This window comes from Parus major, chromosome 7 (genome assembly GCF_001522545.3).
Source record: "Parus major isolate Abel chromosome 7, Parus_major1.1, whole genome shotgun sequence".
Classification (NCBI taxonomy): domain Eukaryota; kingdom Metazoa; phylum Chordata; class Aves; order Passeriformes; family Paridae; genus Parus; species Parus major.
The window spans coordinates 12542902-12570681 of NC_031776.1; the positions used below are offsets into that span (position 1 = coordinate 12542902).

At 37.5% G+C, this 27780-nt stretch overlaps 1 protein-coding gene across 1 annotated transcript in view; it reads right to left on the minus strand.

The window, feature by feature from the left end:
- Positions 1-27780, minus strand: part of PARD3B (par-3 family cell polarity regulator beta) — a 392350-nt gene that overhangs the window by 182948 nt on the left and 181622 nt on the right. Inside the window, exons 9-13 of the mRNA XM_015635105.3 lie at positions 26722-26861; positions 25821-25949; positions 11889-12074; positions 5759-5929; positions 2222-2351 (exon numbers count right to left, since the gene is read on the minus strand). Of these exons, the coding sequence (XP_015490591.1) occupies positions 2222-2351; positions 5759-5929; positions 11889-12074; positions 25821-25949; positions 26722-26861 (756 nt within the window). The remainder of the gene's footprint in view (positions 1-2221; positions 2352-5758; positions 5930-11888; positions 12075-25820; positions 25950-26721; positions 26862-27780) is intronic.

Below are 27780 nucleotides of genomic sequence, written 5' to 3' on the forward strand. Positions count from 1 at the left end.
TCCTACATTAAATTCTTACATCGGATCCCGTATTATGTTTAAAATCTCTTCTGTGTTTTATTATTCTTTGCAAAAATGTACCAATTGCACTTCTGTTCTCAGAATGTGGACAGGACAGTGTGAACATGTATGAGGATCTGCTCCTGCCTGACACAAGCAGCTCACTAGGTCTGTGACTCATGTCCTTAAGCACACACACAACCTAAAGTTCATAGCTGTCATAAAAGAGGGTAGTGCACAGGTAACGTGTTTCACCCTTACCAAGGACAAAACTTCTTAAGAAACAATGCCCAAAAAAAAATTTAGACCAGTGATGGGAGGAAATAGGTGGCAGGTTCATATGGAAAGCAGAATGAGCATTAGCTCAATAATAATTAATACTATGATTTCAAAATAAGAGAAATAGTTCTCCAATGTGTGAGAGTACTGTAAGCCCAAATTGTATTTCACCAAAACAATGTCTTATCAGAGCTGTCCCACAGCCCTCCTGCTGCAAGTGCCTGTGCAGTTTTCCACTAAGATCATTGAAATTTTATTCATCAAATGCCAAATCTTCAACACAAATCACAATACAATGATATCTTGAGTCAGTGGTAACAATATCTTTGTAGTCTCTTGTCCACTGACTCCAATTCCAATCACTTTCCAGGCCATGGCTCTGAAGACCCAGCCAAGCCAAACCCTCCCTGTGCCAGCAGCTCTCCAAAGCTTCCTTTTCACATCTGACACATTCTCTTCTGAGGCCATGACTGTTTTATTGCTATAATGCCCTCTTACAATAATTCTTTAATTAAAAAGATGCCTATTAAAATAATTTTATGACTGAGCTGAAAACTAGCCATCCTGATTTTGCATTGCAGTTGAAGAAATCCTTATCTGAAATTACAACTCATCCACATACTTTGTTTTGAATTTAAGTGACAGGTTAGCAGTTGCCATTCATCTGCATCAGTGGCTTCAGAGCATTTGTTTTTATGGTTTTTAAGGAAGCATTTAAAGGTATTTGCTGCTTTCTGATATCTCTTTGGTAATGCCTAACTCTACAGGGCAGGCTAGCTCCAAGGATTGGACCCTTTTCTCCTGAAACTACAGAATGAGCATAAATTCCATACAAGAGAAACGAAAGGTAGATCTAAGCAAAGCATCTGACCTTTGAATATTTACAATGCTCCAGGCTATACCTAATTCTTTGCCTGGAGTCACACTGTCAAAATATTGCAGTCAACACAAATAAGTTACCCCTAAATTCTATGGAATTTTCTCTTCCATTTTAAAAATAAGGGCTCTTTGGTTTTGATTAAAAGTTACCCAAACACAGCCATCACAGCAGCCTATGAAATTACTTTTTGCAGGCTACCCTGATTCCACAGTTGTCTAGGAAAGTGGGAAAAATCATGCACAAATCAACTACATCAAAGAAAATACTTTTTTCCTGTTGAAAATAATGAAATTTTCCTACTGAATACTGAAAGGTATCTAGCTATGTGCTTGGCTTGAAGAATGAGAGCACAGTTAAAAGGATAGGGGTCAAGACCATCTCAAATACTTAAACTTTTTGAATAACTAGTACCTTGCTGAGTCAGGAGCAAATTGGACAGATAGTGCAGTCTACCATCAGAAATGAAAAAAAGACATGAAAAGAAGTGGCCTTAAATGCTCCTACTCATATGCTTCCATATGCTCGCACATGTAAGTTTTCTTTGCACAATTTACACAATTACCTAATTCCTTTTAATGAGTTCATTAATATAATTCCAGTTTGTAAATTAGGCGAATGGTTCTAACCTCTGAACAAATTTTACCTTAAAGTCTAAAATAAGCAAGTGCACTTTTCAAGCATCATGTTTTAGTAAAAATTAATTAAGCTTATAATAACCCAGGACATAATCTAAAAAATTAAATGTAAAAATCATTGCGCTCATTAAAGATATATAGAAAATAAACATTTTGACAACATATATTTTGCACTCATCATTTGTTTTTTATCCAGCCTTACGTGTTGGGGCAGCGAGCTAGAAACTGTTACTTAAACTGGAATTTGTGCCAGGAATCTCATTCACAACTTCTGAGTCAGCTCTCCCACCCTCGCTGGATCTTCAAGCCTCAAAGTAACATAGTGTGCACTTACTCTAATTAACTGCTTTTGGTGGCTGTGGATTTCAGGCAAGAAAACCACAAAGCCCTCTCTGCCTCAGCACAGAGAAGGGTATGTAGAGACTACCTTTTATTCCTTCCTGAGGACTGCATGTTACAAATTGCTGGAGAATGGTATCATTGCGTCGGGAAGCAGCTGCGAAGTTATGACTCCCGTCAAAGGCTGATTTTTGAAAGACTCCCTGGTCTGAGCGTTCCTAAGGGAAAAACAGAACCACACATTGCAACACCAAATTTACATATTCAACAACGCAGAAGAGCATCCATCGCTGCAGACAGTGCACGGACACAGTGTGATATAATGTGTGCACTCTATATTGCCTCCTCTCAAATGAGAAACTTGAGAGAGCTCTTCAAAACTGTGGTCTGGTTTTGCTGACCATGAAATAAGAACAACATCCAAGCTATAACAACCATTAAGAATGATGCACAAAAATGGAGATTTTTTTTTTATTTTTTTTTTATGACCCACAACTGGCTTCATTCAAATTCTCCATCTGGGAGGGCAGCTTGTGACATTGTCAACACAAGAACATGGGCAATGCCAATGGTATTTTTCTGCCAGCCAGCTGGTTCCCTTCTCCCTGAGACTGAGTGCATATGTTCTGATGATCACACACTAGAACAGTTTTGCAAGTAAGGAGTTACACCAAACTCCCAAACGCAGGTCTTCTGGCTAGCAGCTAAACAAACTCCTGTCACACCTCTAGTCAGCTTTTCTTTTGAGACATTTCCTACCCCACCCCCCCATACATGCCATACCGCCTAATTTATTCTCCTGAGCCGTTGCATAAAGGAAAATAGTTGGGGAAAAAAAAAAAATTAAAAATCACAGTTTCTAAAACTGGGACAGACCCAGAAATACATTTCTGTAGTCATTATTCAGGGAAAACCAAAAACCCACACTGGGGAAATATTATGGCTAGTCTTCAAAGCAACCTTTATATTTTCTGCGATTTTATATCTATTTTTTTGAAGCTGGATCCAACTGGCTTCTATTTTTAAACTTCATGTTCATTATGTCAGCAAATGTTATACTAAATATACATTTTTAAAAATTCCATAGTCACATATATGGAAGAAATGCATATATCTAACCCATGTAATTTATTTTTAAAATGATACAAGAGGTTTGAAGTATTGGCAAGTGACTGCCTGCAAACCAAGACATAAGGAAGGACAGCGTGTTACACCTCTTTGCAACCTGTTTCTCAAGCTTAATAATAAACGTAAAATAATGTAACTTAATAAAAATAAAATCGTAATAAAATAGTGGTAGAATAAATACAATGAAAATAAGCATAATAAAATGGAAAGATTGCACCTCAGAACACAAATGAGTGCTGGGAGGCTCATGGTGACAATATGGCTACAAATCTAAGCTTAGTGGACAGGTGGTACATGTAACATTCTCTTTTCCTCAGTGCAGAATCAGCCATTTGAAAAGGTTATTTTCAACCTCCATACAGAAACACACACATACCACACAGACACTGACAGTTGTGTTTCCTCTTGGAACTGAAGCCTTTATTTTACATAAGCTTCCTTAGGTTGTAAAGTCCACATTTACTGCTTTTTCAAAGTCTATCCGTTGGAGAGACAGTAGGAGAAGGAGTCTTGAATTAACAGCACCAACAAATCTGCTTTTCCAGCTCTTTGATAAATGACACAATCAATATCCCAACAACTGATCAGTAACCAACCTAATTCAAGTATTCAGCTTATAAAACATAGCTGTCATGGAAGACCTCCATTAGTGTCCTGCCCAATAAAAACAATAATGCATTTCTAAACATATTCTCCTTCTGCCAAGCTGAGATGCAGTGCTAGGGTAGCTGTTCTGGGGAAAGGAAAGAATGGGCACTGACCCATTTCTCCTACAGTCTCCAGACTCAAATGGAATTACAATTGAACGCAAAGACTACCCTATAAAAATTAATTCCTGTCTAAAATGAATTTGATTCAATCAAGACCTCATTATGCATTCTTCATAGGGCATGAGTCAAGACTATTTACCTCCTTCATACATCTGGATAATATTGAAAACTATACACTTAACTATAAAAAGCAGCCTCATACTTTTACTAGGTCAATCTGGCATTTGATTGGAAGCTTTTTAAAAAGAAGTAGCTTTAGTTATATAAAGAAAACTCAACAGGACTGAACTTTCCTTGAAGGTGAGCTATTTTTCTTATATCCCAAAAGTGCACAAAAAATATAACATATACTTCATAATTTTTCCTTACAACAGGATGCTGTCACATATAAAAGGAAAGCAAATGTGTGTTTTCCTCTAAGATAGTCCAGAATTCCTAACGGATATTTTTCATATTTTCCTGGCACAATTGACATCATGAGGTTTTTCCAAAGAGTCCTCCCATTAAAGTAAGAGCATAATATTTGGTAATGTAAAAAATATTTGCTAATATAATGAATTAATGTATTTCAAAATCTATTTCTCGATCAATAAATGATGGTAGTAAATTACATAGAAAATTATCAGAAAAATATTTAAGAGTCAATTAAGTTACAAGACACCTGCATCCTCTTCCTCCCTCTGGAATTTTATGCAAATACACCCACAGACATGATTGTTGGTAATTTTTTAAAATGTTCCAGCAATGCTCACTAAGTAAGAAGTTTGAAATGTCTTGGAATTCTATAATGAGATTTATTACAACCTTTTACACCCCAAATCCACTTGTACATACTTTCATTTTAAAGAACTCTACAGGTATTGAAACTTTTCAAAATATTTGCTCAAGGGTTAAATTAAAGCTGGGGTGAGTAGAAAAGGCAAGACAGTATGCATGTATAGTATCTATGTAAAGATGAGAAAAGTGTGCATAACTGTGTTCATACTTAAATGAAAGAGGAAGCAAGAGAGATCATAAAACAAATCTTTTTCAGAATAAGAAGTGACTGGTAAACATGAATTTATATGATGTTTAGAAAACATTAAAAATATCTTTCTTTTCTTATTTTGTTATCTTACTTAAAAAGACTTTATGTTAATCAACTCAGAAACCCATCCTGAAGGAATCTGCATCTGCCCAGGAAAAGTAAAATATTTAGTTCCTTTAAGGTCCAAAAAAAACCCCCAAACAACTAATAAAAAGGCAAGACAAGTCCAGAAAAACACAATCAAAATGAAAAAAAATACATTAAGTACTAATGAAAAAGAAAAAGCTAGAATAAAGTAAAATCCTAGTCACACTAAGATACTCAGGTCTCTGATTATAAGAACAAATGAAATCAGAATAATTTAAATTGCCTGTATCCCAGCGATTGCCTTGAGGAGGTAGAAGATAGTCAAAACTACATCAATGTATTAATCCTAAATTAACCTTTTTTTTAATCGTATTTTCTTTTGTTCTAATACTTGTTGAATCAAAATAAGAATAGCCTAGTCTCAGCAAGAACAGCAAGACCAGGAGATATCAACCAGAAACATTTTTTGAGTCCCCTCCCCAGGAGGGAATAAATTCAGGAGAATTAATTCAGGAGAAGCTCTCTATGACCAAGACATTAGCTATTATCTCTTATGTGCAAAACCACTGGAGCTGGAAAGACATCAGTCTAAGAAATGCATTTACTGCCCCACCTCTGTGTGCACCTCCAGCCTGCGGAGCACGACCAGCTGGATCCTGCCGCGAATGTTGCCCTCCATGGACATGGAGCGCCGGAGGGTTTCCATGGCCTCGTGGTTTGACTTGCCCAGCAGCGACTCCCCGTTCACTGCAACCAGCTGATCATTTACTCGCAAACGACCGTCCTGCAAGCAGAAAGCAAAGGCAGTTTAAAATACCCCAAGAATTATTAAGCAGAGGTACTACATATGGGAAAGCACGATGCAGAAAATCGGACATTGCCGCTGTAACTCAATAAATGAAAGACTGGACAGTGCCAGAAATAACTTTGTGTCCGGTAATTGGCATTTTTCACCCCTATTTACTACATTTTTGGAAAGAATTCATAGTGAAAATACAAACATAGATGCTCATGCACAGACTGCTGTTTTTCTTGCATTTGAAATTTTTTTGCATCATTGAAAAAACTACAAATCAAACACACAAAACCAAAATATACAAACCATAAAAAACCCCACCCACCCCATCCATGAAAAAGAAGGAAAATAATATTTTTTTAGTTTAAAGGGCCTACACTATAACTATTGGTATCCACACTGCAATCACAAAGGAGTACTACAACCTATTTTTCATGATTATCAGCCATTAAGATCTGGTAAGAAATAACTCCAAAAATTTTGTCTTACAATCTTATTGGTGTGTATCTTGTCACAATTCTCAAGCCATCACAAGGTCCAGTGTCCTCAGTACAGAATGGTCACTAAAACTTAAGCATCCTTACTAATTAATGCTGTCCCTATTTTACAACACCCAAAACTGCTGCCAACAACAAAATTAGGGTTGAGCCATATCAAGTAACCTACGCTTTGAAAAAATACTTCAGCTTCATTTGCCAAGGTTAACTGACATTTGTGGGTGTAATAAAATTGTGGACAGTGCTATTTTGTGATTTAGGAGTCCTATTGCTGTTGTCATTATGATCTGTGATTTATTTCTTTTCATAAAAGAACATGCCATGGACTTTTCTCTCTTTAACAAGAAAATAAGATCTATTTAATTGAGACACAGGAATTTCTTTTACAGCTTGTCAAGTTCACAGTTATCAAGCTGGCATCAGACCTCAAACAAGGAGAAGGAGAGTAAGAAACCAAAGACATCTGATATAAGGTGGTGAAGAAACAAAAACAGGGAAGATTTTGCACAGAAATACGGTGCTTGGTTAAGATGAGTCTGATTCATTCACAGGCTCAGCACAAACTCTTCATAAGTCATTCATCCGAACTGTTTACATATTTCATCTGAGCAATACAAATGTATAAACAATCTGATTTCTATTTTTTTTTTCTGCAACTAAGATGTTGAACTCACTGCCCTGCTATTGCTGCCAAGTCTAAGTCATTTCTGAGTGAGTTACAGTGGCTGTGACACACCCAGCTTTATTAAGTGTTCTTTTTGTTGGAACTGCATATTACTACAACAGGGTACAGATAACCACAAACCTGAAGAAAAAACAGTATATAACAAAATCCAAAATAAACTGGGATGGACAAAAAGATAGAAAGAAATAATTAGGAGGTGAGTCACTCAGAAAAGGAAAATGAAGAGAAATAAAACTTTTCTTGGGAGGGTGTGGGAATGGAGGATGGAAAACAGAGAGACCATTTGGAAGAGATCCCGAACGAAACCTCTCTCACCTCTCTGCTGAATATTTTATGTCAACTTAAGATGTACATACACTCAAAGTCAGTAAGTAAACCCCACCCTTTACATACAAATGATGCCATCACAAGAGCTAAAGTGTAGAGACAAGAGTTAACATTGCTGAACTGAAAATTTTATCATTTGCACATGTTGCATTTCCTCTGTATTCAATCAAAATTTGCTGAAATGGAGCTATTCAGAACAACAGAAGTTTGAGGAAAAAATATATTTTTTTGTAAATTTCTATAAGACTTTGAAAAATTTACAAGTCCTCATGTCCTCCCCATATTGTCCTACAGTTTCTTAGATGACTGTTTCTCCTTTCTGAAAAAAACCCACCATGTATAAATATCTCTTAAAGTTTCTTTCTAAAGTGTATTACAAATACAATGTAGTTGTGACAACATGCATTTGACATCTATTAAGTATGCAACTGCTCTGAACACAGCATGCATTTTTAAATGAATCACTGAGCCTTCTAAGGTTCTGTATTGGCCCAATTTTTAATACTCCTTGTAGTACTTTTGTATGACTGTATTTATTTATTTTAATTACATTACTTCTTAAAGGGCTTCTTTAGATGCATCCTCCCTTCTTCCAACTCTGTTATGTGCAGCACTTAAATGAAAAATTCAACTTCAATTCAGCACTTAAATTGTGATTGAAGAAAAAAAGATGTGCATCATTCATAAATGTTGATCAACCACACTTGTTAAGTCACCTGTACAAGACAGGGTGGAAGACAGCTGAATGCTGTTTTCACACAACAGGCAGAAGTTACTTCACAGAAAAACCTTTTGCCTTTTTAGAGACCAGGAAAAAAAATCCCAACGTCTGAACAGTTTCCAAACACAGATTTTCACATCCCTTGTGTTATGGCCTGGTTTGGAAGCCTGAACTGCAAGAAAATCTGCTTGGCTCAAAACAAGTTAAATGTTGTTTTCACACGTTTCTTCTTTCATCTCTGAGAGGTAGGTTTCTTTGTGGCTTTTGAGTAGGAAAACAACATTTGGCATTTCAGCAGAACAGTTTTCAAATGCCATCTCTGGAACTGCGAGTGAGCTATTCTAATAGAGGCTGATATTCTTCCCTCACTTATTCAAAAAATGCTGGGTTTTTTATGGTGACTCACAGCAAGGGGCAGAATCTACCACCACATGGCTGCCATATTCCTCAGAGTCATTCACAAGATTCCACTTTTTGCAGTAGAGCAGGAAGATAATAATGCCATGATCTTCAAGGACTTATGTTTTTAATCAAGGCACAATAAGATATTTCCCTTATCACACCAATGACACTTCTGTCAGAAATGCCCTAATGGCAATTATTGGAATTATCCAATTTCCCCATCCATCGCACACAACGAGCAGTGTTTATTGCAACAGCACGTAGAAGGACCAAGGACATTTGAGCTACACCATGTTTGATTTGAACAAATGCACACATAGAAAAGATTACATTATTTCTTGTAATGGCTCTGTTTCATTTCAGCTGCAGTGGATTGCAAGTACCTGATCCCCAGGAATGCATCATAAGTGAAAAGCCAAGATGTCTCAAGGTGAACAAGGCTGAAATCCCCCGAGTTAGGGGGAGTGAAGATACATTTAAACTCAGTCAAATGTTAGTTCTCTTCACATGAAAGGCTCTGCATAAGTACAAATATCAAGTATTCCAGCAACCTCTTTATCTTAGGGATGTTAAAAAATAGATACTTCAAAATTACAAAAGAAGGTTAAGAACGGACATAATGGTTCAATCAGCAAAAGCAACTGGTTTTATTCCTGTGAGATACAATGTTAGAATACAAACCTGGAACTATTAAGGTATTTTTATTTTGTCTGATTTTGTAGGAAGAGCATTAAAGAAGACTGAGTCTTACTGTAGCATGCATCATGTTACATGCATTGACATTTTCTACAACCTATAGCTAGGACAAAAGAAAAATCATAAAAGACAGAACTAAATACTTAAATTTTCCATTATGGTTTTTAAAATATCCCTTACTGCACTTTGCAATGCCACTAACATATCAGAGTTAGATTACCATGTTAATATATCAAAAAACTTAAAAATATTAGAGTCTCTTAAGACCTTGGTTCAAGCCAATAACAAGAAAGAGTAACCAAAAATGATGGTCTGCATCTCACAGTCTACTCTTCATTCTAAAAAACACATGGGTAAAAGAAATTTAATGCCCCAAAACCTTTACACAGCATTAGAAGGATTGAGCATTTATTTCATCAGTGAAATAAATATGATGAAATTATCTGTATTACATTTCTTATGAGGACAAGCAGTGACTGTATAAACAAGGGGATAAAGTTTCAACTTATATTAGCGTGATACACCAATAGAGAAAATATTTTAAATTCTAAATGCAGAAGTGAGAAATAGTGAAAGAATTCTCATGTCAGTGAGCATTAAGATTTCCTCCTGTGACTGTTTCCCAAGAAAACACTCTACACTGAAAAGCAAATGCACATGTCTTAATCCATAATAATCCATTTCAGAGAATACCAATGAACAGCATGGGAAAATGCTCTGGACAACTACCAGCTGGAAATAAAAGCTTTTGATTTCAAAACTTGCTCCAAGAAGGGATTTAAAATAAGGACAATAGGATATCTTTAAATATTATGTACAAATATGTGCACACTTTTTAATGTGATTCAAGGAATTTTATTAATTGTTTATACACACTGATTAGGTTGTGTTCTATAGAAAGGTCATTAGACAGAAGAAAGACAGCTGTTCTCCATGCATTACACAACAGTAGACTGTGAGTCCTAAAACATTGCCAAAATGACTGCATTCTATGAGCACTTGTACACAGGACAGTCTCTGAACTGTTCTGGTTGAAGCCAGAGCCTCAGGTACTGTCTTATTTGCTCTGGAGCCTACATTCAGATCCATTTCCACAGCACAGGTCTAATTGCTGGAAGAGTTATAATGAGGTAGGATGGAGAGCAGGTCACAGGACTACAGGCTGTCACAAGACTAAACAATCTCCCAGTCATGGTGACTAACTGTGGCTGCTCACTCAGGGCTGAGCACGCAAGTCCTGCTTTAGTAGTCTCTGGACATCTCAAACCAAAGTAAGTGCTCTGGAGTGAGTCTCTGTGGGGGAACAGAGAGTAGCAAACATACAGACCTAGAAAGGGTTGTCTTATGGGTCTGTGATGTGACAAGTCAGGCAGCCAGCCTGCTAATAAGGAATATGGCTCCACAGCTTGGCTATTCAAAACAAAGAGTTTATCCATAGCAATGCACTGTCACTGCAACTGGTGTGGACACAGAGCTGGGAAACCAAAGAGGGCAGCCTCATTTCCACAGTAAAATGATTCATACTCTGCAGCAGACATGAACATGAATTGAGCTTGTCCAGCCCGAATTTGGCCATACATGTATTAACTCGGTTCTGGTGTAATCCAATCAGATGAAGATCCAAGATTTGAAACAACTGTGAGACTAGGACAGGTAAATAACAGAAGCAGGGAACTATTAAACATTCACATGAAACCTAAAACCTTGATTATTGATATTTACTAGCTGCTGTAAATAGATGATCACTGAAGTTTTAATGCTGTGAATTGTCTTACTCAGCAGACTGATGTCAGTAGAGCAATTTACATAACACTGAATTAAAAGGTATTTTTACGGAAGAGAGAACTGCAAGGAATTGCTGAGATGAAAGACAAAAATTACATTATGGTTCTACAGGTGTTAAACATACTAGCTCTGAAAGATGAAGTAATTTGTTTCCAATTCAGAGAAACTACCTTTTCCAAGTTTTATTTGGGGGGGAAAAACGCAGTCAACAGATTTCTTAAAGATTAGACAATAACGCAAATACTTTTTAATCATAAAATATACAATAGTCTTTGTACAGTGCTTAGAAGGAACAGAACAACTCATAATACTGTCATTTACCAATTTAATATTACCAATTCAATCCACCTCAGGAACAACTGATAACTTCTGCACATCTGATGTCAAAGCTCAACCAAGACATTTTTAATACAGTGATAAAAAATATTATAAATAAAAAAGAATAAAATTATGAGAGTGTTTTTATTTACAGACAAAGTGTAGGTATCAAATCCTCTGTCACTGAGCCAATGAAACTTTTCTCTTTCTGCAGGCTGTGGGAAAGCTGGAAGACAGCCTCTACACATACCTACCTATCCGTATCCTTCTTCCCCTTCCCCATTTCCTGCAACATCCAAATGTTCCCTAAGGTTTGCACCAACTGACTTTGGAAAATTTTGTTGCTTCACACACAACCCCAGAAACCCTGGGACAAAACGTTCGATTTGTAGCTCACCCAAAGGAATGAGTGACAAAGGTATTTGTACCTAGAATGCTTCTCAAGTGAGATTCAGCACTCAACACAGAAATGGCAGAATTCTAACCTATTCATCTCCTGATGTGCTTCTTCCATACCTTAAAAGCAGCACCTCCATGAATAACTGATTTGATGAAAATCCCAAGATCAGCTCCTGTCTCCCGAGATTTGTTGCCTTTCAAGCTCACACCAAGTCCAGCAGAGCCAGAATCATTCAGAGGAATCTCAAAGGTCAGCTGCTCTGTGGTTTCTGGAGAAAAAATACTGCAGTTTGGCTCTCCCTTCTGTTGGAGAAAACAAGGATAAAAATAGGGGTGAAAAGTCAGCATGAATGGTATCCATGGATTTATACAATAAGAAATAGTCCTCTTTTCCAGAAAGTAGCTTGAAAAAACATCCTTCTAATCAACAGTGCATTTACCTGACATTTTGTCACAAAATCTAGCTTAAAATGTTATTTTTAATGATACCTGGGAATATGCTTAAATAGGAGGTAAAATAGCTTAGTTCCACATGATATAAAACTGATGTTGCAGCAGAATGTAGAAAAGACATTTATACACAGCTGCATTAAAAATGTAAGCCATAAAACTCTCAACATCTTTACATGCAGCTCACAAACTATAATGACAGTTGTACTGTTAAATCCCATTCCCCTTTGAAAATTGAGTTTCATCCTTAAAAAATTATCCTTCCCTTAAACCTGTCTGCAGAGGAAAGCTGGTGTAACAAAAACGAAGGTGAAAATTGAAAGCACAGTAACTTATTCTGCACTAACTCCCTTAGTACATACTTTTATTCCATAGAGGTTTGATTGTTCCTTTTTCTTTCTGGTATAGGTTAATCCCAAGACTTTCTCTAGATTAGAGCTGTTTACAAGACTGTCAAGTCAAGCATACACATCTACAGAAGATCAGAAAGAACTGTCTTTCACTCTACACTGTATTTGCAGTTTTGTCGCTGGGCAGAGGGGAAGCGTGTGTGGTTGTCTTTTTAAAAACAGGTTAGAATCATAAAATTAAACAAAATCAAATTTTTGCCTGGTATATTTATCTTGGCACATCTCAAAAATATAAGGACAAGGAGACCTACTATGGAATGAAGTGTTCTTGGAAGGTGTTAGTGCAAAAGACCTTATGCAACATTTTCAATTTTATTCCATTTTTCCTTCTCCATGTAACTCTAAGACAATTAGTAGGTTTTTGTTTCTTGCCATCTGGGCATCTTCTATTTGAAACAGTAGTATTAAAAAATTAATAGGGAAAAAAACTACAAAAAGGTAGCACAGAATTACAAGTTGAAAGATGACTGGCTGCTGCTTCCAAGGGTGTCAAATTATTCAGTAGAAGCTACCTGCAAGGAGTGCGGTAGCTGGGTCAATCCTCCTCTTCCCCAGTGAGGGATCACTTCCAGGACCTAAGCTGCAGCACGTACACATCAATGCAATTGTCAGCAAAGGTGCCAGCCAAACAGATGTTTCCTCAGCAGCCAGAGCACATCTGTGCATTCAGATACCATGCTGTCTGATCAACAAAAGCATGACCCCTGAATTAAGGGCAGAAATTAATATCCTGAATAAAAAGTAGCACTAAGTATACTTGCACTTATTTCAGATGCCCTTTCACTGATGAAGAGCAACCACTGGGTAGAGAGGAATCAGATCAACCAGAAAACTGACTATCAATCTCAGTCCCAATATGCATCATGTTTAAATTTTTCCTGGAATGTAATTAATGATATTAAAGTCAAAACAATTTGCCTAAATGCCAAATATAAAAATGACATAGCACCAACACTGACAATTGTCTTGATACCAGCATTCATCTCCAGTACCTAAGTTACACATGTGTACTGTTTTTGTTCATCAGAAGTACAGAGTTCTCAGTTACACATCTGTCACTTTTACTTCTTGGCTTTGGATATGAACAAAATCCATACATTTGCAACAACTGTGAACAATACGACATGGTAACTTTTAAACACTTAAACACTCCTCCTCTGACTTCAGAAGAACTAGTGTAAGGAAGAAATCCACTACTAGCCTTCTAACATAACCATTTTGTGTTTAATTTTGCTGTATTTGTCTGAAATTAACTTTCTCAAAGTTTTAGATAAAAGATTTTCACAAAACAAAAGAATCTTTTGTTTTGTTCAGCTTGCACATACATATTCTAGTCAGTTGCTCCCAAACTCTTAAATCAGAAATCTACTCAACTGGCACATCCTGTCAAGATTTAGACAGAAGAAATTCTTCTCAGGGTCCCAGCATGTGATGAGTCCTGCCTTTAGGACAGGACTTGGTATTACCTTCATAGTCCCCTAGGCAAGCAGTTCCTGTGTGTTTCTGCTCTTCTTCCACTTCAATCAGTGACATCTGCACCAGACCTGCCCCTTCTCTGTCAATACTGTGGTTTTGTCTTTGCCCATACCATGAGAAAGGCAGTGAGGGGGCTGTTAGCACAAAACACAAAGCTCCTGGTGCTCATGCTTGTCTTAACCAGAGCAGTCACAAACTGCTCTATAGTGCTACCTCTGTACTTGGACTTCATATAAAGCTGAATTTGGTCACCCAACAGAGTTGCTCAATGTTCTCTATTTCCCAGCTTCCTTTAATATAATTATGCTGTGCATTAGCCCTTGTTAAGTAACCTACCACATCACCCATGCCTGGATGTCTTCAGCAGACAAACACAGCAAACTTTTGTCAATATATCATTTCCTATGTTTTCTTGAGTACTGAATTTGGAATCTGTAACATTTGTCTACCATTTTCCTTGCTACAATTTTCTGTTAAACAGATCACTTGATCGTATCAAAACCTCATTAAATTTAATGTAAGCTGCTTTCACCTATTACTGGAGAACTCTGATTTTAAAATCCTTCACAAGTTTCTTGTTCAACATAGTCCAATCATCCCAAACATCTCTCCTTTTCATTATTTATAGTCAGCTTTAGCCAAAGATCCAGCAAAAGCTGACTTAAAAAGAATGTTGAACTTTGTCTAATGGTACTATCAAAAATTTGTTACCCATGATGAAGACTGAATGACAATTAAAAGATTTCACAGAGATGTGTAAGAGGAAAGGAGATGCATATCTACAAGTCAGTGATTAATTCACTGTAAGGCAATAAACTCTGTCTTTACTCCCTTAAAATTTTCCTCATGTACTCATTGTACAGCATCTGATAGCAAATGCCTGGTAGTAAGTCTACAACATCAAGACTATTTGGTGCAAATACAAGACTGAAAATATTATTTGTGGGAGGATGTGAGAAGTGGAAGAAAGGAGGAAAACCAGAGGAGAAAAAAGGGATGAACAAAACCTAGAAGTTTGATTTCATCCTATACTTACTGAATGTTTTCAAATTATTATCCTGATCATAATGCTCTTCCCAAGCAACACCTTTTCACTGATAACAAAAAGAGCTCCAGCCATCCTTAAGTTAACAGCTCATCAATTTACTGCTTCATTTGGGCAACTAATTTAATGAATGATGGCCTCTGTTCCTAGAATATGCAGGTATGAATATTAAATGCTGATAGTGACTCACAGAGCTGGATTCCTACTGCTTCTATTTCCCTGACTTCGCTAAAACATTATCCCAAGACATCAATACTTTACAACATAGCAACCACCATCAGCTGAATTATGGTCTGGTAAAGGAAACCCTCTCCAATGCACTAACCCTTGAATTCTATTAGAAACACTTCTTACTTCAATATCATCCTAGAATCTGAACTCACACAAACACAGAACGAATGAAATGAGCTGCAACACAAATATATTTGTAGCCTGGAAAAAACTTACAGCTTTATGTTATAAATTACCCAGTCAACAACCACATCATGTATTTTCCATAATAAATGTATCATACCCTGGCAGTTCAGGAATTAAATGATAGTATATCGCTGAAGCTATTCCCCGCTGCAGACATAGGAAAGTAACTCAATTGTAGTAGGATAAACAAGAAATTTTCACATAAATTGAAGTCCAGATAGCTAAGTGGTGATCCCTCTGGATGGTTAGAGCTTTGAGATGGCCTGGCCTGTACTTTTCACACAGTTCCAAAGTGGGCAAGGTTGGAAGGGAAAAGAGTGGGTCATCAGGCCCCGTCCTCTTGCTCAAGCAGGGTCATTCTGGATCACATAGCACAGGATTCTGTCCACGTGGTTCTTGAATATCTCCAGTGAGGGAGACTCCACAACTTTGAGCTCCCTCAGCCTTTCCTGATAATAGAGATGTTCCCGTTGCTTAATCATCTTTGTTGTGATCCTCTGGACTCGCTCCAGGAGCTCCATGTCTCTGCTGAGCTGAGGAGCCCAGACCTGGACACAGGACTCCAGATGTGCCTCACCAGGGCTGAGCAGAGGAGCAGGATCACCTCCCTCGACCTGCTGGCAATGCTTTTCCTAACACACCCCAGGTTCCCATCGGCCTTCTTGGCCACAGGGGCTCACTGATGGCTCAGGAACAGCTTAATGTCCACCAGGATCCCCAGGTCCTTTTCCACAGAGCTGCTCCAGCAGGCAATCCCCAGCCTGTGCTGGTGCATGGGGCTGTTTCTCCCCCGATGTGGGACCCTGCATTAGCCTGTGTTGAATTTCAGAAGGCTCCTCCCTGCCCATCTCTCCAGCCTGCAGGGTCCTTCTGAAGGGATGCACAGGACTAGGGGGGGATCAGCCACTCCTCCCAGTGAACCTGCTGAGGAGGCATCTGCCCCTTTATCCAAGTCACTGATGGGCCCAGTATTGAACCTTGGGGGACACCAAGGCCTCCAACGACCCCCTGTGCCACTGTTCAGCCAGTTCTCAATACACCTCACTGTCCACTCACCCAGTCCACACTTCCTGAGCTGGCCTGTGAGGATGTGGTGAGACACAGTGTTGAAAGCCTTGCTGAAGTCAAGGCAGACAATGTCCCTCCTCCATCCAGATACTTGTTTCATTGTAAAACACAATCAGGTTACTCATGCATGATTTACCTTTAGTAAATCCATGCTGACTACTCCCAATTACCTTTTTGTCATCCATGTGAACAGAGTTCCCTAAGTCCTCCTTGCTGCCCTTTCTGAAGACTGGGGTCAGTCATATTTGTTTTCTTCCAGTCCTTGGGCACCACTCCTGACCACCACGACCTTTCAAAGATGGTTGCCAATGGCCTCCACAGCTCTCTCAGCACTTGTGAATGCATCTCATCAGGGCCTATGGACTTATGGATGTCAGGTTTACCTAGGTGTTCTCTAACCCAATCCTTCTTGACCAAGGGAAATTCTTTCCAGCATTCCTTTACCCTTGTCTCCCAGATCAGAGAAGGGTGTTTGCCCTCTCTGCATCCTCTGTTACCAGGCTCCCCTTTATGTTTAGTAATGGCCCCAATATTATCCTGGGCTTTCCTTTTGTTATGGATGTATTTGAAGAAGCCCTTCTCGTTGTCCTTGACATCCTTGGCCAGATTTAATTCCAGATGGGCCATGGCCTTCCTTATCTCGTTTTTACTTACTCTGACAATCCCTCTATATTCATTCCAAGTGACCTGACCCTGTTTCCATCTCCTGTGTATTTCCTGCTTACACTTGAGTAATGACAGGAGTTCTTTATTCATCCACCAATGTCTCTTGTTCCTTTTGCCCAATTTCTTGCTTATTTCTTTCCTTTAAGAGGGGTACTTTGAGACAGGAACGCTTTTAAGTATTAATGAAATTTACTCAACAGAGACACAGGTTGAAGTTAAACAGCCCACAACCAAAAAACTTAAACCAAAAAATAACACAACATTCAAGAATCAGTGTCCACTGTTCATTTTGTCCTTGCTGGGCAGGTCCTTCCTTCAGCTTTGCTAAATCTTTACCTGTCAGCTTTCAATGGCTTCTACAGTTGCAACAAGCTGTGAACTGGCCCCTCTTGATAAGCACATCTCTGCAGCCCAGTGATGTTTATTCTCTAATATTTATAGGTGTCTGCCAGCCACAGCGTCTGCTCAAAGCGCCCTCCTGGTTGCACCATCCAGCATACTAGGCAGCTCCCAACCTCTCTGAATTGCTTGGGGAAGACAAAGATCTCCTCTCTCTTTCCTGGACCAGAAGGCAACAGACAGAAGCTGTCTAAGAGGAAATCTTCACTTGCTGTCCAGATCTGCTGGTTAAACAGAACAGAGCAAACAACCAAACAGGTACTATCCCTCTCAAGGGAAATCAGGGTAGGAATGTTTTAATCTACCAATATACCTTCATGCAACTTCAGTAAAATCAATTCTGACATTTATGGAATCACCAGAAAACAGACAGAAAAGTTCAGTAGAGTTTATAATGAAGGTGAGAGAACAGAGAGTTTGCTAGATATGAAAGCATAAAGCCCTAATAACACAGTACTAAATAATATTCAGCAATGCAGACTGAAAATCTGTATCTAAGGGTCTCAGGATAAATTTAATTAATCTTCTACCAATGATTTTAATTTTAGAAGCACATCTATACCTCAGATACCTGATTTCTTAATTAGAAGATTATAATAAAGGATTATTAAAAAGAATCTAAAATTTTACTGGTCTCACCAATAAATTCTCAGTACTTTAAAGACCACTATTAGCCTTCTTCTACCACAATACACATCTGCTCAGTCATCAGAGCAGTACAATCAGAAGTATAACCTTCAGAAAAAGTAATGTGCATTTTATTCTTCCACTTTCTACTTAGTCCATGGTTATATCTAAACAACATTGTGTCAATCCTCTGTCTACTATGGGACACAGCTTTCAATTAGTCTTTTTATTTAATCTTACAATGCCTGTTCTCATTGACCACAGCACTTTTAATCTGTGGATTTATGATAATCTAATGCTAATCTCTCACTGGAAAGGTTGCCTTATTTATCCTTATTGTGTTTTTTGCCAAAAGAGAAGCCTACAAAAAAATTAGCTCTCAGGCAGGAAGGAAATAGCATTTGTTTAACACAACAAGAGACCTTTCAGTACCTGTCTGGTGCCCTTGACCAACACACTATTATGGCCTCTCAATATGCTGACTGCCCCTTGCCTGGCTGCTCATTTCTGATAAGAGATGTCAACTCCCTGGGGTGCCATTCAGAGCTGACAGCAAAAGGCAAAAGACCCAGGAGGGTTATTTTCAAAGGTTTGTGAAGGAAATAAGACATTTGCATGCTTTTGCAATTACTTTCTGATAAAAATATTTAAATTGTGGCACCACATAACTATTATGGGCAGAAAAGCTTGAAAAGAAGATACCCCCTATTTGCATCATGCTCCATATTCTTTCCAAGCACTTAGCCAATTAAGAAATACTTTGCTGACAGCTCAGTCATTCAGTCACTATAAAATCTGCATGGTATTTTGAAATAGACATATTGTAACACTCTTAAAAGTAATACTCAAAGGTAATACACTGTTGTAATCTTGTCACAATCTAGTAAATAACTGAAATCATTGCTGCATGTATTCATCTTTACCATATCTGACAGATCTTTTCTATTGGCTTCTTTAAAATTATCTGTACTCCATACTGCAATAAAAACTAAATGGCCACTAATGGCACACCCTGCTAAGACAAGAAAGGCAGTAGAAAATCCATGGAGATATATGATAGCATGCTTGGATAATTTTAACATTAAGACAGTGCATTACAAATTTGTGTCATGTTAGATAGAATGTGTCTGGTTTGAATTAGGTAGACTCTGGAATTACAGCTTCAAAAATTGACAAAACTAGACTCAGCTCTTCATCCAAGGCAAATACAGATACAGTGCATTTCAGAAATGGAGATTCCCCAGTTTGCTTGACTCACCTGTTCAAGAGCCCACCAAGGAAAAGGTTTGCCCTTGCAAAAGTTTTGTAATTGTAATTTGGTGTGCACTGCTCCTCAATATTAAAAAATGCATTCTCACCTAACTTTTTAAGATACATAATTGTAGGAAACAGAGAGAGAAAAAATCATTATTTCAGTCCTCAGTCAAGGTCAGCTCTCTGTGAAAACACCCATTTTCAGCCCACGTATGGGGTAAGTGTACTCAATAGGGCTTACACACCCTACTGAGCTGGAGCCTTAGGCAGTTAATACAACTTGGCACTTAGAGCCTAAAATCTTATCACACATGAAGATGGAAGCCTTCATGGTATTTTCAGGGTGAATTTAGGGTTCCTGCTACTGCATCATTTCAGAAAACATTCCAGGCACGGGTCAAAACACAGTGATACACAAATCCAACTCTTTTCTCATTTTAGCTTACTGTTTTAAAGATATGGTAAACAAAGCAATAAGCAGTGCATAATTCTTTTAAGTCAACTTCAAACACCACATGCATATGCTTTACATTAAGTCAGCCTAGGAAAACTTTTTTTTTCCCCTAAGTTTTTAATGTATTCTGAGACAGAAAGATTTTAGAAATGTTCATATGGTATATGGAATAGAACTGGTGATCCTTGTAAATGGCAAGGCACTACATTTTTTAGCAGGATTTAACAATTGCCCAAATAGTCTGGTTTTATTAAATGCAAATACTGTAGACTTGGGTAAATGCATCTAAAATATATGAAGACTCAATTTCTATTAAGACCAGATTTTATATGCCTCTATGCTGGTGTATATATACTTACGATTTCATACATTAAAGTGGGCTTCCAAATAATTTCAGGCAACTTCAGAGCCAAGACATTATCAGGTAATCAGTTTTCATTTTCCAGTGGTCTGAGGTAGGGTTCCTAAACCTAGGAATTTTGGGCAATAATCCCATAAAATATCTTATGAATATATTATATCATCGTACAAGTAAGATTATGTTTTTCTCTCCTTACTTGTATCCTCTCTAACTTATTCTTTACCAGCAGGCAGAACACCATCAGAGGTTTTTGTAGGCAATGAAGGTAATGACCAGGTCTTTCAGACCATCCTTTTAAGGTTCCTCATATTTGCTGGAATATAGGAACAGTAGGCTCTGAAAGGCAAATCATTGCTGGATCACAACACTCTGATGGGCCTGACAGAGAAAGCAATAGTAGACCAGATGCAGTAAGGTCTCTGTAGCCTCAAAAAGGCTGACAACTGCTATCACATGGAAAAATCACATTTGCTGTGCTGGCACCTTTATAGGCTCTTCACTGCATATGAAAGCTCAAAAAACAACCAGTTTTTAAAGGTACACAGATTACCAAGCAATTTATTCCTTTTTGGTAAATTAGGGAGTTGCACAGAAACCCTGGATAAAGAGATACTTTTCAGTGTGACAGGAAAGATTGTCACATTCCTTCTTAACACTGATCTCTCACTGACTTTTGCAAAGAGCACAACTAATCAACAAACCTCGAAGAACAGTTTCCAGTACTTTAAGGCATAATGAAATTGTAACCATCTTCTGAAATACGTCATGAAGCTGAAAACCTTTGAAGGCCTGCACTGTACAATGTTATGTCTTTAAAAATATACATTTGTATAGTCACAACCTACACTCGCTTCTCAGCTATTCCAGATGAAGAGAATAGGTTCAAAAATAAACTTTTCTTTAAAACCCCTAGGATATTTAAAAATCTACATAGTTTATAAACTATGCATAAACTATGTATATATTTATAATGAAAGGTGCCATATGTGCATTCACAATATCCCCTCTTCATTACACAGAACACCTTCTTGTGTATGCTATTAAAATTCAATATATACTTCTTTTTTTCCCTGTCCATTTCATCTCCCTTAGAACGGAGGTAACACAATAAAAAAATGGTATTTGCTGGAATCACTTTCTGACTGAAATTATTTGTCCATTTCTGGATAACTGAGCACTAGAATCACAGTTTTGAACTACAAAAACAGGTGCAAAAATGGTTAAGTCTAGGCTGTAATTTTACCTATTATTTCCTGCACATAAAAAGGCAAGCAACAATTAAAAGGAAGTAATAGAAATTAAGCTTTGAATATTAAAACAAATAGGCCAACTGGTTTTCCTTCAGGCATATAAGTTCAAGGCAGTGGAAGAAATTAACTGGGGGAAGACTAAAACATAAAAGTTAATCATATGGTAAGTAGAAAAAAATGCTTAATTGAACTTGCCACTCATCCTGCTTCCTTCCATCCTGTATAATAGAAATGTAAAAAAATGATTTCAAGACCAATACCACGTTTAGTACATTGTTGTTCATTTAGCTATTGTTATAAAAATGATGGCTTGTTCCTTTTCACCCCTCATTCTTCAGGAATTGGTTAATATGCCAAGAAACCACAGGGACAGCAATTATAGTTACAACTGGTAAGTCAAAGAGATCTTTAAAATAAAAAAAAAAAAAGCTATGCAAAAATTACAATGTATGTGCTCTAACTTACAGAAAAATGCAATAAAATATTTTTGGTGTTATACTAATTCTGGCAATTGCAGAACAGTCACATTCCTCTGCTCATGTGCATCATACAGAATAAAGAACTGCAAAGGATCATAGCACAGAATGGGTTGCACCAGAGCTGCTCTCATGCAAATAGTTTCCCTGTTTTACCAATGCAGGGATAAAGAAAGAGAAGGGGAAGCAAATAAATAAATAAATGGCACTCTCAGATCACACATTTTCCCTAGAGAAAAAACATGATGCAACAGACACACGTGATCAAAACACCGTATTTCCAAAACATAGCAGAATGATAGTCACAGTTTGATGAGCATTCCATTGACTTTGGGAGGAGCTGGAAAATCTAAACCTATTCAGTTAAACCAGTTTCGTTCTGTAATATTCACCATCCTCTAGAAAAGAGTGTTACACAGTTTAAAACCCAAATGCACCTTAAAGACCACACTAATCACCATAGACTCCATAGACTGTGGTAATTAAGCTAATCAAGATCTTCCCCCCGAGTTTTGAAATCAGCTCCTAACTTAGCTGCTGCATTGTCAACAGCTGGCATGAATTACCAGGAACATTTGGCTAACTCGATAATAAGGAGGACAGCCTGTGGTTGCTCCAAATTCTATTTCACTGATCTGTTTCAATATATAGTAAAAAAAAAAAAATCTCATTTGAGCATCCTTTTCTCTTTTTTTAAAGGAGTAACAACTCTACAAATATTGGGTTTTTCCGTTGTTATGCACAAAGAGTGTAATTGTGTAAGTCTCAGATGCTTCATGGGCCAGTGTAACCAAAGCCCCAATGCCTCATAATTTAATAATGCTTTTTTGCAACACTGATTCATGCTCATCCCTATCACATCTCAGCTGCTGTGGCAAAGGCTTGCTACTATGAATATATTTTTTCTACTTACTAGCAATTCATAAGCACAGATCACAGTAACAAAACACCGAAACTCTGTTCCCATCTATCTCACTATCTATCACTATCATCTATCTCAGAAAATATTCCTGAGACCAAGCTTTCCCCAAGCCACAGCTTTATTACAAGGTAAAGTTAAATTATATTATTATAGACCCATGCAACCAAATGCCACCCAGTGTGACTTTATTACATTATTTGCTTTGTGCCCATGCATTTATCAAATTTTCTCCAGCAAATCCACATAAAAACCCAGTTCTAGTGGTGCAACATGCTCAAAAGCTGTTTTGTGCATGGATTTCTAGTGGGTCCAGCTTCCAAACGCATCTTTAGCACAGGAAGCTGTAGGGAGTGGGTACATTTACTAGGTGGCCCATCTTTTCATTACAGTAGGAAACAGGGAATCTAAAGGAATGGTCTAGATTACAGTCCCTAGAGAACTGCTCAAAGCAAGAACAAGTCTGAGATGAAGCAATTACTGTATTATTGTCAAGCATTAACAAAATCCCCAAGTATTCGAGGTAAATTCTGCATGCATGTTACACTGTCAGGGCACTCAGATACAACTGTCCTTGAAAAACATTGGATTATCCACTGCTTTTCCTTCCAAAAACAAACATTTTAAGTGCTGGCATTTTTCTCCTCTTTGATAAAACAGTACTGTAACTTTTGAGGTAGCAGAGGATTAGTCCAATGTAATATCATGGCTAAATCTGAAACCAAACAAAAAAGCTAAACCAATTTTATTATTTTTTTTTTTTTTAATCTTTGTTGAGCCTGTTCTCAGACACCTCATGAATTCTAACAAGCATTGTGTTAGCATCAACATCTGGTAGCTTAGTGGGATGGTAACTCACACTTTTGCTGTAAGCTACCAGATGTTGCTGAAGGGCTTTTTAATTTAGATGGGCTGGTTCCATAAATTAATGTAATGTATTTCAGTAATTCTCATTTGTATTATGTTGTACTTGACTGAGATAACGAGGAACACCGAGCAGTATTAGAATTCCCACATCATCACTGTTACAGTGAGGAAGGACCATGACTTGTGCATCATTCTTTCACAGAGAAAGCAATCTAAGAGAAGGTCAAGCCAGCAGGATAAATGTGGCTACTTCCTGGATTTCAATCATGCCAGTCATAAGTAAATCACCTTTTGAGAGGTAGTTAATCCTTGCTGTAGAGACTAGAATTTATTACCACACGATTGTGGCAAGTAAAAATTATAAACAGCTTTTAGATTCTTCCAGTCTTTTATACCCACACACTGCTACAGTGATTTCCAGCAGAATTTGCACTATCACAATACATAATAATGTATATTGTTGGGGGAACAGGAGAGAAAAGAGAAGAATGCATACTTTTTAAAGTACATTTTCTAAGTAATGTGCTTTATAACTTTAAAAAACCCAGAAAAAAACCACTTAATTGGTAGCTTTTTCAAAAAGTAAGCTCTTATTTAGAAGAGCTGGTGATTGAAAAGAAATTCTACATAATAATAATTAGTACTTTAAGACTCAGAAATTTCTCTCTGATCCACACAGACACTGACTCTCAGGGCTTACTCAGCAGAGGAACACAATGACCAACTTTGGTGCTTTGGGAATCACTGACAACGAACACCCAATTACAAGGCTGAAAACTGCCATTATGCTCCTTAAAAATAAGACAATGAAAGAGAAAAATGGATACAAAACCAGTTTTGCTAAGACAGTTCACAACTGCTCACAAGAAAAAGTGGGCACCAGCGGCACATGAGAAAAGACTCACATGAGAGAACCTGAACGCCCCTCCAGTTCCCTATCCTATCTATAATGGGCAACCCTGACCTCAACGAGGTGCAACTGGTAACAGGGAAACAAGAGGAAAACTGTCAGCAATGTTTTGTGAGGAAACATAATGGAGGATTTCTGTAGAAGATCCTGACAACAGTCTAAAGGAAAAGCAAGAAGGCAGCATCTTAAGCAAAGGATGAAGGCGGTTTGTGTTCTTTGAAGGAGATAAAATGAGACAAAAGCAGGAAATGCTGTCCTTCCTTTATCCTGAGGACTTGCTGAAAGGTCAAGTATAGCCATCAATCAAGATAAGGAAGAGGCAACCAAAGAAATGACCTTCTCTGAGGGGAAACAAGCATGTATCAGATAGCACTTTTACTCTGATGCAGTTCTCTATGTGAGAGAAAAGAGAACACAGTTTCATGCCAGTGTTAATGAAAAAACAAAAGTGAAAATTAAGCACTTCAGATGGAAAAAAGACAAGTAAAAGCCTCTTAAGTCAAAGGCTAGCAGCCAAAGAAAAGCTTGCTTCCAAAATTTGTGAGGAGTGCAGCAGAATTCTACTCCTCACCACTCCTATGCTGGGCACCTGGCTTAGGAGACATCTCCTGGGGGCAGCTACTTCCACTAGCTTGTTCCTGATAAGCTGCAGGCTCATTACATGCACTTTAAATTTCTGGTTTAAAGCTTGTTGCTTTTCTGAAAGAGAATAATCCATTTTTAGTTATGCTTGACCTCACACTTTTAAAATTAATTTACAGTATTCCCCTGTGAGTTATGCTTCTGCTGTCATTTTTGGGGATGAAAAATCAGATTGTGTGGAATTGCATCTACAGTAGATAAAAATCAAAAACCCCTCAAAATCAAATGTAAGCATAAATACTTCTTGGAAACAAACCTTTTGCTGGCATTTCTCAGCTGACATCTTTCCTATTTCTTGGGCTAGCTTTTAACCATGGAATTGTTTCAAAATCACTCTGGGAAAGAATAACAAGTTTACCAGCTCTCGAGGTAGAAAGGCCTCCTCCTGACGAGCCACAATCAGACAGACAGTCTCGCCTTGCTTTGTGCTCCTCAGCATAGCTACAAGCTCTTCCTGGGTCCTGCCGGTGATGTCCCGTCCATTCACCTACCAGCCACAAAAGAACAGAGGATATCTTATCTCTGACTGCCTTTAAGCAGGTCTATTAGGTTCCCCTCACCTAACACAGGTGTCATTCAGTAACTGAGAGCAAAAAAGAATCAGCAACAGCTCCCATACTGTCTCCCCTCTGGCCCTACACAAATTATTTAACCTTTCTCCTCCTCATTTTCACCATCTGTTAAACCAGCTCTGTAGTACTTACCCACCTTGCAGGGGGTTTGTGAGGCTTAATTAGTTTGTAAAGCACTTTGAAGATGAAAGTGCAGAAACAAGACCTTAGTATTAAAACTGTTTACCTTAGGAACTTTTTGAGGTTAGTAATTAGAAATAACCCATTAGATAATAAGATTGTAAGTCACAAGATACCTGAAAACTTTCAACAGACTGATTTAAGAAAAACTGTCATAAAATAAGCACTTTACCAGCTTGATATTAACTGGAGATGCGGCTGAAGAGGCAAGACATGTTTTGGTCATAAAGTGATACATTTATCTGCTTTAAAAACCAAGATCTTATCAGGTTCTCCTTGTTCAAACATCCCATGGACCCTTGCAAAAAGAACCATTTTTCCACCTCATAGTGTAAAATACTTGTTGACAAACAAATGGCATAGAAGCTGTGAGAGTGACTTTTTTTTAAACCAAGGGCAAGAATTGTTGTTCTATACATCAATAATGCGTATGAGGAAATAAAAGATTTATGACAAAAGCAGCGATCAATTTTAAACAATGCAAATACAACAGATGTTTATCCTAACCTCCAGGATTCTGTCTCCTGACTGCAAACGACCATCTTTTACTGCTGCACCTTTTGGTAAAATATTCTTCACAAAGATTGGACCAGGACCGTGTACTGAAGAGTCTCTGGTAACCACCGTGAAACCAAGTCCTTCTGGACCTAGAATGTCAGACAAAGAACACACAAAATAAATTTTAACATGTAAACAGTGATCATTAAAAGTAAGCAAGCGATGTCAATAAGATATCCCAGAGACTCGTCCAGGTTAACTCTAAGAAAAGAAAGCAAACAAAAAGCTGTAAACACAAGACAATTTTCTGCCTGGTCTAGAGAAGAAGTCTATTGATGTCAAAACACATACCCTCTTAAATCACCTACAGATGGAAATACTTGGATAAGCACACAATAATAAAAACCAAGAAAGAACTCTCTTTTTAAAGCATTTACCTTTCCTTTAGGTCATTTTAATAATAGTCTTCACTTTAATGTCAATCGTTTTTCATAGAATCAGAGCAGTTTGAATTGTTTGTTTATAAGCATAAATATAATCTAGTTTTACTAACTTAAGTTTTACTGAAACTTGGTAAATGGGGACAATATTGCATGATTTGAATGCAAAACTTGATGATATGCTGTTCAGGAAGAACAAAGTGGTACTTCTAAGCTTCCATTAGTGAAGTTGTTTGCTACTTGGAAATAAACAACCTCAAATGTTAACAGGTAGGTTATAACAAATTATTAGGGAGTAAAACAAATATTAATAGGTATTGCTCATAAGCCACTAAAATCACTGGGAATAGCAGGGTCCATAAAAATCTTTTTATATTGAGCAGTATTACTACTCATGTGATAGTTTTCAAATATATCATCATGTCAGTATCACATTGCTATAATTTCTAAAAATATAAATGTTTCAAAATCAAAAGCATTAAGAATAGGGAAAATCTTAAGTAGGTTTTATTAACACAAAACTGAAGAGTTCAGAAGCAAAAATGAGTGATTTAAGTAAAGAAACAACAAAAATTAAGAAATGAGAGCTTGATTACATTCAGTTTATGAGAATAAAGTTATAGACAGC